General features: G+C 45.1%; 1 protein-coding gene across 1 annotated transcript in view; it reads left to right on the forward strand.

Annotated features, from left to right (window-relative positions):
- LOC126209863 (uncharacterized) overlaps positions 1–14347 on the forward strand; it is a 193810-nt gene that overhangs the window by 134627 nt on the left and 44836 nt on the right. The window contains exon 6 of the mRNA XM_049938989.1: positions 13415–13609. Within this exon, the coding sequence (XP_049794946.1) occupies positions 13415–13609 (195 nt within the window). The remainder of the gene's footprint in view (positions 1–13414; positions 13610–14347) is intronic.

Consider the following 14347-nt stretch of genomic DNA (forward strand, 5'->3'; position numbering starts at 1 on the left):
CAATTGGCATCACGAGGCTGCGTGCATCCCGAAAAACGGCAACAGCACATGGTGGCCCGGACGAATTGTTGTTCTAGATGTAATGCAATGTTTGTTTTGTTCATCGTTGCCATCGCTCTCCTTTGTATCAACACCACTAGCACTGTAGCACTGTTGTGAGATACTCGTGTAGCAACCGGTTCACCTACACTCCGTAGCGGTGGTCATCACTGGATAACTCCAGTCCCGCCCCTATTTCCATTAGCAGTCACTATTGTGGTTGCGTGGTAGACAATGTGTGGCGCGTCGAATCGTTGGCCTTTTGCGACCTCGCACTTGCGGAGTTCCTTGTGAGGAAAACGAAGGCGAGACGAGTCGCTTAGCTATGAAACAAGTCGATGAGAATAGCAGGCTCCTGTCACGGTGTGTGGCTGAGGGTAGTCTTTCTACCAGTATCAATTCCTCCTCTTCCTGATCCAGTCGCGAAGAACGACGGTTGTTAGGACTCCGTATGAAATCCAGTCTCTCTAATTTCACATTCACGGTCTTTTCGCGAGATATGCATAGGAGGAAGCAATATGTGGTTGACTCAGATGAAGAGAAACTGCAAGAAACCTTAAATTTACGTTATGTCTTTGTTGTAACCTCATCAAAATTTCAGAAATGGATTGAAAATTTGACACTGAGAAAAAGCAGAAAATTATTATGTAAATAAAATAAATTTTAATACACCACGTTTTTAATTCGGACTACAAAGCGTAAAATAATATCTCGTAGCCCCACAAGGGTTCCTAACCCCGTACAGGCAGCCCTGAACATTTGTGATTGTGAATTTTTAATAGCTATGAATGTACTTGTAAGATTTAAAAGAAAAAAAACTTGGGGTATATGTAGTACATAACTGATGGATGGATGGATAATTCACCTGAGACCTTATTGTACTAGGGAATAGGGAAACAAGTAGGAAGGACTGGACCCCTTTTGTTATCACTCGTTTTATTTAACAATCATATAAACAAATTCCTTTAAAACAACAATATTTTAATCCCGATTACTTTAGGTAATTAGTAAAACAAGAATTTGATAAATCTGCTACCAACGACCTTTTATGAAACAAAGTCTATCTCATATATAAGGAAATTTTAAAAACACTAACAATTAAGCGCCTGACGGCTTAAATTAATTCACAATTGTATGTTGCTCTTCAGACAAAGTTTAATAATTATAATAAATACCCAAGTAAACATAATTGGCACCAGAATTAATTATCGAGGAATGACGCCAGGATGCTCGAAGGCAGAAAGAAAACTTAATTTGGAGAAGCCAAGGCGGAAGGCGGAAGCCGGCAGTTCGTACAAGACCCACATCTCGAGCTTCCACCCGGAATCACCTCCCGCTACACATGGTTTCACAGCTCATCGGTGAGAAGGTAGCGCTTACTCCAAAACTCCAGCCAGCGAGCTGTAACGTTTAACAAGCGTACACAACAGGTCCGCAGGGACAATGTAAACAGCCGCCAGAAGCTATTAAATAACAGTTTAAATTATTCACTAGTAAAACGGCACACTGCCTTTGCCCCACTAAGAATGAACTACACAGGCGAGGAACAAAAAATGGCAAAATGGTTCAAATGGCTCTGAGCACTATAGGACTTAACTTCTGAGGCCATCAGTCGCCTAGAACTTAGAACTAATTAAACCTAACTAACCTAAGGACATCACACACATCCATGCCCGAGGCAGGATTCGAACCTGCGACCGTGGGACACTCGGCTCCAAACTGTAGCGCCTAGAACCGCACGGCCACTCCGGCCGGCGGCAAGATACAACCAACAGCGCAAATCTTATCAATAACCTTAAGGAAAATTGCCTGCTATTAAAATATTAAAAAAACCTTACAATTACGCTACTGGCCTTTACAATTGCTACACGAAAAAGAAATGTAGATGATACACGGGTATTCATTGGATAAATCTATTATACTAGAACTGACATGTGATTACAAAAAAATGGTTCAAATGGCTCTGAGCACTATGGGACTCAACATCTTAGGTCATAAGTCCCCTAGAACTTAGAACTACTTAAACCTAACTAACCTAAGGACATCACACACACCCATGCCCGAGGCAGGATTCGAACCTGCGACCGTAGCAGTCCCGCGGTTCCGGACTGCAGCGCCAGAACCGCTAGACCACCGCTGCCGGCTCATGTGATTACATTTTCACGCAATTTGGGTGCATAGATCCTGACAAATCAGTACCCAGAACAACCACCTCTGGCCGTAATAACGGCCTTGATACGCCTGGGCATTGAGTCAAACAGAGCTTGGATGGCGTGTACAGCTACAGTTGCCCATGCAGCTTCAACACGATGCCACAATTCATCACGAGTAGTGAGTGGCGTATTGTGACGAGCCAGTTGCTCGGCCACCATTGACCAGACGTTTTCAATTGGTGAGAGATCTGGGGAATGTGCTGGCCAGGGCAGCAGTCGAACATTTTCTGTATCCAGAAAGGCCCGTACAGGACCTGCAACATGCGGTCGTGGATTATCCTTCTGAAATGTATAGAAGGGTAGAGCCACGGGTCGTAACACATCTGAAATGTAACGTCCACTGTTCAAAGTGCCGTCAATGCGGTGACCGAGACGTGTAACCAATGGCACCCCATACCATCACGCCGGGTGATACGCCAGTATGGCGATGACGAATACACGCTTCCAATGTGCGTTCACCGCGATGTCGCCAAACACGGATGCGACCATCGTGATGCTGTAAACAGAACCTAGATTCATCTGAAAAAATGACGTTTTGCCATTCGTGCACCCAGGTTCGTCGTCGAGTACACCGTCGCAGGCGCTCCTGTCTGTGATGCAGCGTCAAGGATAACCGCAGCCACGGTCTCCGAGCTGATAGTCCATGCTGCTGCAAGCGTTGTCGAACTGTTCGTGCTGATGGTTGTTGTCTTGCAAACATCCCCATCTGTTGACTCAGGGATCGAGACGTGGCTGCACGATCCGTTACAGCCATGCGGATAAGATGCCTGTCATCTCGAATGCTAGTGATACGCGGCCGTTGGGATCCAGCACGGCGTTCCGTATTACCCTCCTGAACCCACCGATTCCGTATTGTGCTAACTGTCATTGGATTTCGACCAACGCGAGCAGCAATGTCGCGATACGATAAACCGCAATCGCGATAGGCTACAATCCGACCTTTATCAAAGTCTGGAACGTGATGGTACGCATTTCTCCTCCTTACTCGAGGCATCACAACAACGTTTCACCAGGCAACGCCGGTCAACTGCTGTTTGTGTAAGAGAAATCGGTTGGAAACCTTCTTCATGTCAGCACGTTGTAGGTTTTGCCACCGGCGCCAACCTTGTGTGAATGCTCTGAAAAGCTAATCATTTGCATATCACAGCATCTTCTTCCTGTCGGTTAAATGTCGCGTCTGTAGCACGTCACCTTCGTGGTGTAGCAATTTTAATGGCCAGTAGTGTAGCAGCAAAGCCAGCGGGCACTCCAGTCCTAGTCACAATTAAATTACGTGAACTGTAGTGCCCCACTGTTCAGTGAATACCGTAACGAGCACAATTCTGAAAATTTCATTATAAGCTTTACTGGGGCTCACTACGCTAAGGCTACCAAACACTCGAATGCAGTATATTTGATAAACAGATTACGGCCTTGCACCCATGCGCTTACAGTTACCAGCAGTGAGCTAGAAGTCCTCATCACCTTCACACACATGCCGTAAGTACAGTCTCACTTAAGTTTTCGCTGGACGTCCGATATGGCTTGCGTCGGGTACAGCAGGCGGCAATAAGGCAGCGAACGACCGTAGACATCCGTGTCCGGAACTAGCAGCACGAAACCCAAGACAGCAACGAGCCTCCTCATAGGTGACAGGAAAGGCTCTCCGCCAAGCTGCCCCATACACGTGGTCCGATCCCGCTTCACTACAAGCGCACTCCGGCCTCAGGTAACATCTAACGTCAACTGTCAAACGTTCTTAGCGAGAGCCTCCAGTTAACTCCTCCGGCAGAGATAAGACAGCCAAGACTCACAGCGCGGCACAAGCAAAGATACGAGCGCGAAGGCGAGGTGCTTGCAAATATGCTGGCGCGCCAGCAATATGCCACGTCTCATCACCTAATTGCAACTATTATTGTACGCACTCCATTTTTTCGTGATTAGATAATTTCCGGAGTATCCCAAGGAAGTGTAATTTCACCGTTACTGTTTTCAATTGTGGCGTTCGCTGTGTTATTCAGTGGTTTGGTATTTAACTAATTTGTAAATGAGAATGATAATTACAGTGAGTAATTACAAAATAATTTTTTCTCCCGGTTAAAGATTCGGTCAAGTTGCTAAAGAAATCCAAGTTAACGTTGGATTAAAGCGTTGTCTGTAGCTGGCCGGTGTGGCCTAGCGGTTCTAGGCGCTTGAGTCCGGAACCGCGCTGCTGCTACGGTCGCAGGTTCGAATCCTGCCTCGGGCATGGATGTGTGTGATGTCCTTAGGTTAGTTAGGTTTAAATAGTTCTAAGTTCTAGGGAAGTGATGACCTCAGAAGTTAAGTCCCATAGTGCTCAGAGCCATTTGATTTTTGTTGTTGTGCAAGTGTCACTAAATCACAGTTCATACAACAGATTCTATACAACTATTGATTATGAGGGAAACAGTTATCTTCAGCAAAATGATCATTAAAACCACCGAATATCAGCCGGGCACAACACTGACGTATGTTACCTGAAACAATATTCTTCGCAGCTCGTGCGTAATTAATTTCGACTCCATACTTCAGCAAGAAAAAGTTTGTTATATGGATCGTGCTATGAGCACTGCTTTTAAAGAACCAGTCTGATTCGAATTATTTTCATTAAAATGAGTCCGAAACCACAGGTGCACATTTATTTTTACATATTTTTATTACCTTCTGGATTTATGTGTGCAGAGTTGTGTAATTTGAATTTGCCGCTGAGATAATTGTTAAGATGGCAGCAGACAATTCACAGAGACTTTCTATTGTTAGAGCAAATTTCCTTTTATCAGTATAAGTATTTGAATTAATGCCGATAAAACTTTACTTTTCTATTGTGCACTATTTAGACTAATTTTCATCAAGCAAACCTTTGATACTTTCGTAAGAAAAACAGATAAAAATGCAATACAAATCGCTATCATCAATGGCTGCGCTCCTTGCAGCGGAAAGAAATAATTAACACAGATAATGCTTATTGGGAGAGGAATTAAAGCTACAAATAATTATTCACACATATTTATAACAATAAAGAACTCTGTTCTCAAGTAACAATTAACAAATAATTACAATTTCTTAACAGACCTCAGTTTGATATGCGTCTTGCGTCCGCAACCTACAAAAGCCGACCAAAAAAGGTAAAAACAAATGAAGACAAACGTAGATCATAAACTGAATTTACAATTATCATTGTCTTTGTATGATACACATCGATATGTCGAATTGCATCATAAAATATTATATCAATAATTAATATTTATCATCGTTTTGTTTTACTTCACTCATTTTCTATATGTCGGAGAGATAATGTTTATAACTGTTAGAGGCATAATTTCCTCTCGTCGCACTCTAGCTGAAATTTATCTCGTGGATGTTACACAATGTATGCAAATGATCTTGTAGAAAACGTCGAAGCTCTTTAAGACAGTGAGCAGATGATGCGGTTGGCTATAAGAAACTAACAACGCCAAAATACAGTATCGATTGCAGAAGGATCTGCAGGGGATTGATGAATGGTGCGGGCTCTGGCAGCTGAACCTGAAAGTAAATAAATGTAACATATGTTGCATACATAGGAAAAGAAATCCACTACTGTACAGCTACACTATTGATGACAAATTGCTGGAAACAGTATCTACCGTAATACATTTAGGAGTAACTACCCAGAGCAGCCTTAAGTGGAATGACCACGTAAAACAAATAGCAGGCGAAGCAGATGCCAAGGTGACGGACGACTTAAGGAAATGTAATTAATTCATTAAAGAAGTGGCTAACAAGGCGCTTGTTCCACCTTACCAGTTAGGACTGATAGAAGAGACGGAGAAGATCGAACGTAGAACGGCGCGTTTCCTCATGGCATCGTTTAGTGTGCGTGAGAGCGCCGTAGAGTTGTGCAGTGTGTGTGGTTTGATATTTTTCACATATTTTGTCGTGCTTGTGTGTGTTATGTGTGAATGTGTCATTCGTTGTGAGTGCTGTTTTTTTTTTAAATATTTGTGAATGTGTTATTCTTTATGTGGGTGGCTATTTGCGTGTGTGTGTGTGTGTGGGGGGGGGTGTAAGATATATATATGAAGGAGAGGAAGATTCACTAAATATTTATTCTTGTTATGTTTCACATTTCGGTTTGTTATTGTTTCAGTGGCTAACACGGTCAGTGAGCTACTGCTTGTATCGATTTGGTCATTAATTACTTTCTTTTTCTTTGCAAGGACCCTTTGTATATGAAAGATTTCCTGTAATGTCAGGTGGTGTTAGCTGCGGTTGTTCACTGTAACAGTTCTCATGTCTTGTTCCATATTGGATGGCTATGTCCATGTGTTATCAGGGGTTCAGTACAGACAAAATGGCTATTTTAATACTTACCTAGTTTTGACATTCCTGCCTGTCGTCCCCAGATATACTGATTCAAATTCTTGACATTTTAACTAGTATGTATCTGCTCCTTCGTATTTATCTTTGTCTATTTTTGTTTCTAAATGTGACTGGAGTGTGATTTTTGTTCTGTAAGCAATGTGTAATTCGTTTTTCTTCAGCATATTTGGTATCTTGTATACTGATTTGTGTTTTTATGTTAAAAAAATGTTCAAATGTGTGTGAAATCTTATGGGACTGAACTGCTAAGGTCATCAGTCTCTAAGCTTACACACTACTTAACCTAAATTATCCTAACGACAAACACACACACACATGCCCGAGGGAGGACTCGAACCTCCGCCGGGACCAGCCGCAAGACTGCAGCGCCTTAGACCGCTCGGCTAATCCCGCGCGGCGTTTTTATGTTAAAGTGTACCATTTCTTTGTGTTATTCATGTCATGAGTGTCTATTTTGTGTTTACGTGTATGCTGTGGTGTTTGTATTCTCTGCTTGTTTTCATTTTTCTTGAGCTGTGTTTTGATCTTTTGGTTGAGTCTTTGTACTACATGGATATTGTAACCATTGTTTGTGGGTATGAGTTGTATTGTTTGTAATTTGGTCATATTTTTCTTTACTGATGGCGTATTATTTAATTTGTTTAACATGTGTCGTAAGGCCGCTATTTTTTGATTTTGCGGGACACTTCACTAACAAAACACACTACGACACTTGGCAACACTATACACTGTAAAAACACACATGTTGAGCACACAATGGAAAGAGCAAGTATTGTGCTGTAATAAATGTGGGTGGAAAACGCCGAAGTCGGTCTGCTGGAGTGCGGGGACCGAATCAACACGTCTCCAGGACCACATACATAGACTAGCAAAATTGGAAATCGTAACACCAAACGATAACTTAACCTCACGAAACTTGTGTTGCAAAAGTTGTTCCTAATGTGAAAAACATGAGAAAACTGACATACATATCTGCATGCTACGGTGAGCTCCTTAAGCCCAGTTATAGCGAAATTCTTTATAGAAAAATTCGAAGATCAGGCATTTCAAAATGCCAACAAGATACCGAATATTTGGTTCCAGTACGTGGACGATACATTTGTCCTGTACCGGAATGGCAAGGAGGAACTAACATCTCAACGGAATCAATCCGAAGGTTCAGTTTACCTTGGAGGAGCAGCCAGGCTGTAGACTAAATTTTCTTGGCGTATTAGTTTTCAAGAAAGAAGATGGCAGCCTGGGCCACACGGTTTGGCGAAAACTCACGCACACAGGCCGTTACCTACACCGGAATTCGAAGCACCACCCACAAAACAAAGTGAGGAATCATAAAAACATTGATGGATAGAGCAAGGAAAATATGCGAACCAGAGCTACTTGACGCAGAATTAAAACCTCACCAATGCATTGCTGAAGAATGGTTTTTCGTTCGCTGAAATGAAAAGAGCTTTAAGACCACCGCGTAGAAATCATAGCGACGCTCAAGTGTCTGTGAAATCGAAAGTTTTCCTGCCTTTCATTACAGACGTTACCGACAACACAGGAAAAATGTTGCCGCGAGGGATCAGCCGAGCGGTCTTAGCCGGCACGGTAGCTCAGCGTGTTCGGTCAGAGAGCCGGTTGGCCTCTGTAATAAAAAACTGAGTGGAAGGATCTTGAACAGGATGTCTTGCGACGTCCGCAACGACCAAACACAACGATCAATAATGAACAAAATGCACAAAAAAAGCGGTCTAAGGCGCTGCAGTCATGGACTGTGCGGCTGGTCCCGGCGGAGGTTAGAGTCCTCCCTCGGGCATGGGTGTGTGTGTTGGTCCTTAGGATAATTTAGGTTAAGTAGTGTGTAAGCTTAGGGATTGATGACCTTAGCAGTTAAGTCCCACAAGATTTCACACACATTTGAACATTTTGTTTTTAGGTAAAATCTTGAAAATACAGAACATCGCGGTAATCTACAAACCCACCCGGAAGGTACAAGATGACCTAAATTTGGCCAACGATGCTCGCCAATTGCTAGAAAAAGTAGGAATTTATAGGTTTACGAGTAGTTATGGGGAGGTGTACGCGGCTACTGCAGAAAGAACGGTCAAAAAACGACTAGAAGAGCGCAAGGGCAACTGCAGAAGAGGGGAGATTGACAGATCAGCTGTTGCAGAACATGATTTACAGCCAGGAGACGACAACATTACTTTTGATAGGACTCAAGTACAGGCAGCCGCAAGTGGATGCCACGAAAGGCTCTACAGAGAGGCCATAGAGATTGTAAAACAAAATGGTTCAAATGGCTCTGAGCACCATGGATCTTAAATTCTGAGGTCATCAGTCCCCTAGAACTTAGAACTACTTAAAGCTAACTAAGCTAAGGACATCACACACATCCACGCCCGAGGCAGGATTCGAACCTGCGATCGTAGCAGCCACGTGGTTCCAGACTGAAGCGCCTAGAACCGCTCGGCCACCGCGGCCGGCGATTGTAAAACAGCACAGGAATTTCAGTAGGAAGGAGGTGGGCATTAAACTGAAATCTGGATTCCGGTGCTGAAAAAGATGTGTACCAGTCTTCCACCATGGGATGATAGCAACTGCGGACGACGGCAGTCGACAATGGCGAATTTCGCTCGCGTATCCAAAACATGTGACGTCAAGCCATTGCCCGGCAGCACGCGGAAGCGGAATTCTGCAGCATTCAGTAGCGATCCAGGGTGTGAATCGCACGTTAGAACAAACTACGATCTCCTTTGAAAATGTACTTTGTAGATGGGGACAAAGCGTTGAAATACACTCCTGGAAATGGAAAAAAGAACACATTGACACCGGTGTGTCAGACCCACCATACTTGCTCCGGACACTGCGAGAGGGCTGTACAAGCAATGATCACACGCACGGCACAGCGGACACACCAGGAACCGCGGTGTTGGCCGTCGAATGGCGCTAGCTGCGCAGCATTTGTGCACCGCCGCCGTCAGTGTCAGCCAGTTTGCCGTGGCATACGGAGCTCCATCGCAGTCTTTAACACTGGTAGCATGCCGCGACAGCGTGGACGTGAACCGTATGTGCAGTTGACGGACTTTGAGCGAGGGCGTATAGTGGGCATGCGGGAGGCCGGGTGGACGTACCGCCGAATTGCTCAACACGTGGGGCGTGAGGTCTCCACAGTACATCGATGTTGTCGCCAGTGGTCGGCGGAAGGTGCACGTGCCCGTCGACCTAGGACCAGACCGCAGCGACGCACGGATGCACGCCAAGACCGTAGGATCCTACGCAGTGCCGTAGGGGACCGCACCGCCACTTCCCAGCAAATTAGGGACACTGTTGCTCCTGGGGTATCTGCGAGGACCATTCGCAACCGTCTCCATGAAGCTGGGCTACGGTCCCGCACACCGTTAGGCCGTCTTCCGCTCACGCCCCAACATCGTGCAGCCCGCCTCCAGTGGTGTCGCGACAGGCGTGAATGGAGGGACGAATGGAGACGTGTCGTCTTCAGCGATGAGAGTCGCTTCTGCCTTGGTGCCAATGATGGTCGTATGCGTGTTTGGCGCCGTGCAGGTGAGCGCCACAATCAGGACTGCATACGACCGAGGCACACAGGGACAACACCCGGCATCATGGTGTGGGGAGCGATCTCCTACACTGGCCGTACACCACTGGTGATCGTCGAGGGGACACTGAATAGTGCACGGTACATCCAAACCGTCATCGAACCCATCGTTCTACCATTCCTAGACCGGCAAGGGAACTTGCTGTTCCAACAGGACAATGCACGTCCGCATGTATCCCGTGCCACCCAACGTGCTCTAGAAGGTGTAAGTCAACTACCCTGGCCAGCAAGATCTCCGGATCTGTCCCCCATTGAGCATGTTTGGGACTGGATGAAGCGTCGTCTCACGCGGTCTGCACGTCCAGCACGAACGCTGGTCCAGCTGAGGCGCCAGGTGGAAATGGCATGGCAAGCCGTTCCACAGGACTACATCCAGCATCTCTACGATCGTCTCCATGGGAGAATAGCAGCCTGCATTGCTGCGAAAGGTGGATATACACTGTACTAGTGCCGACATTGTGCATGCTCTGTTGCGTGTGTCTATGTGCCTGTGGTTCTGTCAGTGTGATCATGTGATGTATCTGACCCCAGGAATGTGTCAATAAAGTTTCCCCTTCCTGGGACAATGAATTCACGGTGTTCTTATTTCAATTTCCAGGAGTGTACATGTGACATTCGTTCAACCACGGCATAATAGCCCGGAACGTTTTATTAATTGTGACATTCCCGGCCGTGGAAGTTGAAACTTCTTTATTTTAAATGTGTGTGTTTGTACTTAAATTGCACAATGACTGATAAGATGAAACTTCTACGTTATTTGATTCTGAAACAGCTGAGAAAAACTGAATGTACTAAGCCTACTTTCTCTTTACTTTTTCTTGTCATGTCAACACTGACCCAAAATATTCCAGCGCAAAGCAGTATGACTGCTCAAAAAAATTACAACCTGACTTCAAACAATAAATTCAAAAGAATGGAACCTGACTAAAAAGAAACCTTAACAATAACCTATACATTTCCTTAAGCACTTACCTCACAAAATATCTTCATTATGCGAACTACTGCAACACAGCGAGCGTCAATAAAAGATTCTAACTACTAAAGCCAATAACTACTAATAGACATGTGGTTAGCAAAGGAAAGATTTTGTTCCAAACCAAATAATGTATTTTTTACCTTAATAATGTGACATCCAGTTCCAAATAAATCGTCATTGACATCCAGTACAAAGATATGTAATCATTAATAATTTTCAATCTCCAAGTCGGATACTTCCAGATCGTTAGGCTACGCTAACCGAGCGGTCTGAGGCACTGCAGTCATGGACTGTGCGGCTGGTCCCGGCAGAGGTTCGAGTCCTTCCTCGGGCATGGGTGTGTGTGTTTGTCCTTAGGATAATTTAGGTTAAGTAGTGTGTAAGCTTAGGGATTGATGACCTTAGCAGTTAAGTCCCATAAGATTTCACACACATTTGAACATTTTTGGTAACACTTGAGACCTCTACCCTTCATCAATGCTAACTTCTCACATCTAACATCCATCACTGCTGGCTGTTCACCTCCAACTGCCCAACAGTACTTCCATCGATGCTGGCGACTAACTTCCAGCTGCCCAACACTACTGGCGATTAACTTCCAACAACGAGTCCGACCAGCCACAGAGTCTCTTACAAAGAAAGCGCAGTCAGAGATCCAATGCAAAGCGCTGCACAGCGCTGCCAACACAGAAGCAGCCCACTTAGAAAGTTTACATTTTACGTACATATTTCTGCCGGCCGGAGTGGCTGAGCGGTTCTAGGCGCTCAGTCTTGAACCGCGCGACCGCTACGGTCGCAGGTTCGAATCCTGCCTCGGGCATGGATGTGTGTGATGTCCGTAGGTTAGTTAAGTAGTTCTAAGTTTTAGGGGACTGATGACCTCAGATGTTAAGTCCCACAGTGCTCAGAGCCAGTTGAACATACATATTTCTAACCACTATACATATAAAAACAAACGTGTATTACAGGCCACTGAAGATGCTTCATCAAAAAAAGAAGCGAAACGTTTATTACAATAAACAAACTGCTTTTCATTTAGTTGCAAAGACGGAACATACCTTCATGAATTTTCAACTACGGGACGACGGAAAACGGAAATAGTGTCATTTTCTGGAATACAGGGTGATTCAAAAAGAATACCACAACTTTAAAAATGTGTATTTAATGAAAGAAACATAATATAACCTTCTGTTATACATCATTACAAAGAGTATTTAAAAAGGTTTTTTTTTCACTCAAAAACAAGTTCAGAGATGTTCAATATGGCCCCCTCCAGACACACGAGCAATATCAACCCGATACTCCAACTCGTTCCACACTCTCTGTAGCATATCAGGCGTAACAGTTTGGATAGCTGCTGTTATTTCTCGTTTCAAATCATCAATGGTGGCTGGGAGAGGTGGCCGAAACACCATATCCTTAACATACCCGCATAAGAAAAAATCGCAGGGGGTAAGATCAGGGCTTCTTGGAGGCCAGTGATGAAGTGCTCTGTCACGGGCTGCCTGGCGGCCGATCCATCGCCTCGGGTAATTGACGTACAGGTAGTTACGGACAGATAAGTGCCAATGTGGTGGCGCTCCATCCTGCTGAAATATGAATTGTTGTGCTTCTTGTTCGAGCTGAGGGAACAGCCAATTCTCTAACATCTCCAGATACTGTAGTCCAGTTACAGTAGCACCTTCGAAGAAAAAGGGACCAAAAACTTTATTGGCTGAAATGGCACAGAAAACGTTCACCTTAGGTGAGTCACGTTCATACTGAGTTGTTTCCCGCAGATTCTCAGTGCCCCATATACAGACATTGCCGTACTCAATAACACAAAAAGCTTTCTGTTGAGCGGTCGCCATCTTAGCATCAACTGACGCTGACGCCTAGTGAACAGCGCCTCAAGCGAACAAATGTACAACTAAATGAAACTTTATAGCTCCCTTAATTCGCCGACAGATAGTGCTTAGCTCTGCCTTTTGTCGTTGCAGAGTTTTAAATTCCTAAAGTTGTGGTATTCTTTTTGAATCACCCTGTATATGTATGCGGTTAGGAATCTGTACCGGACTACGAGAAATTATTTTATACTTTTTAGTCGTACCGAAAAACTTTCATATTAAGTACGTGAGTTTCATCTTCACGATTGTGTTTGTTCGGTGTGGTGGGTGCGTTTGTTTACCTGCCGTAACTGGAGCCAGTCCCTGCTGACGGCGTGCTGTGTGCGTCTCTGCCGGACAGGTGTTGCTCGCTGTCGCCGCGCGTCGCGACGCCGGGGGCCGCGGACGCCGAGGAGCCGCCCCCCGCCCAGCCCGCCCCCGGGGGCGGATGGTCGTGGCCGCAGGCGCAGCCGGCGCCGGTCCCCGGTTCGGTGCCCGAGCGCACCGCACGTTGCCTGAGCTGCGCAGACTCGGCGCTGGGTCTGGACGAGGAGACGTGAGTAGCCACGCGCCACACTACAGCACACCACAATGTTACTATTGTCATCGCTGCAACTGTACGTATACACACGAGGTTTGTTCAAAAAGGAGCAGGACTTTTTTAAGGAATTTTGTTTATTCCTCTACACCTCCACATCGTTGGTGTCAAACTCGAAAGCTGACATGGGACAAGCAAAATAGGTTCAAGTCTAGGCGTATTGCGAAAACAGAGGAGCATTTCCGATTCAGTTTTCATAGAAACGTAAATTTACTCAGAAAAAGCACAAGAACGACGGTTTTCGATAGACCGTAGCGCACGTCTTGTTGGACTGTCCCACTCTAGCTGCCCTGAGGGGGAGTCTTTACCTTCATGACACTCTACCCATGCTATTAGGTGACAATGCCTCAACGGCAACTCTACTTATAAGCTTTATTCGAGAGGGGTTTTTTACGCTACTGGCCATTAAAATTGCTACACCACGAAGATGACGTGCTAAAGACGCGAAATTTAACCGACAGGAAGAAGATGCTGTGATACGCAAATTATTAGCTTTTCAGAGCATTCACACAAGGTTGGCACCGGTGGCAAAACCTACAATGCACTGACATGAGCAAAGTTTCCAACCGATTTTTCTTACACGAACAGCAGTTGACCAGCGTTGCCTGGTGAAACGTTGTTGTGATGCCTCGTGTAAGGAGGAGAAATGCGTACCATCACGTTTCCGACTTTGATAAAGGTCGGATTGTAGCCTAT

Source organism: Schistocerca nitens, chromosome 10, assembly GCF_023898315.1.
Source record: "Schistocerca nitens isolate TAMUIC-IGC-003100 chromosome 10, iqSchNite1.1, whole genome shotgun sequence".
Taxonomy (NCBI): Eukaryota; Metazoa; Arthropoda; class Insecta; order Orthoptera; family Acrididae; genus Schistocerca; species Schistocerca nitens.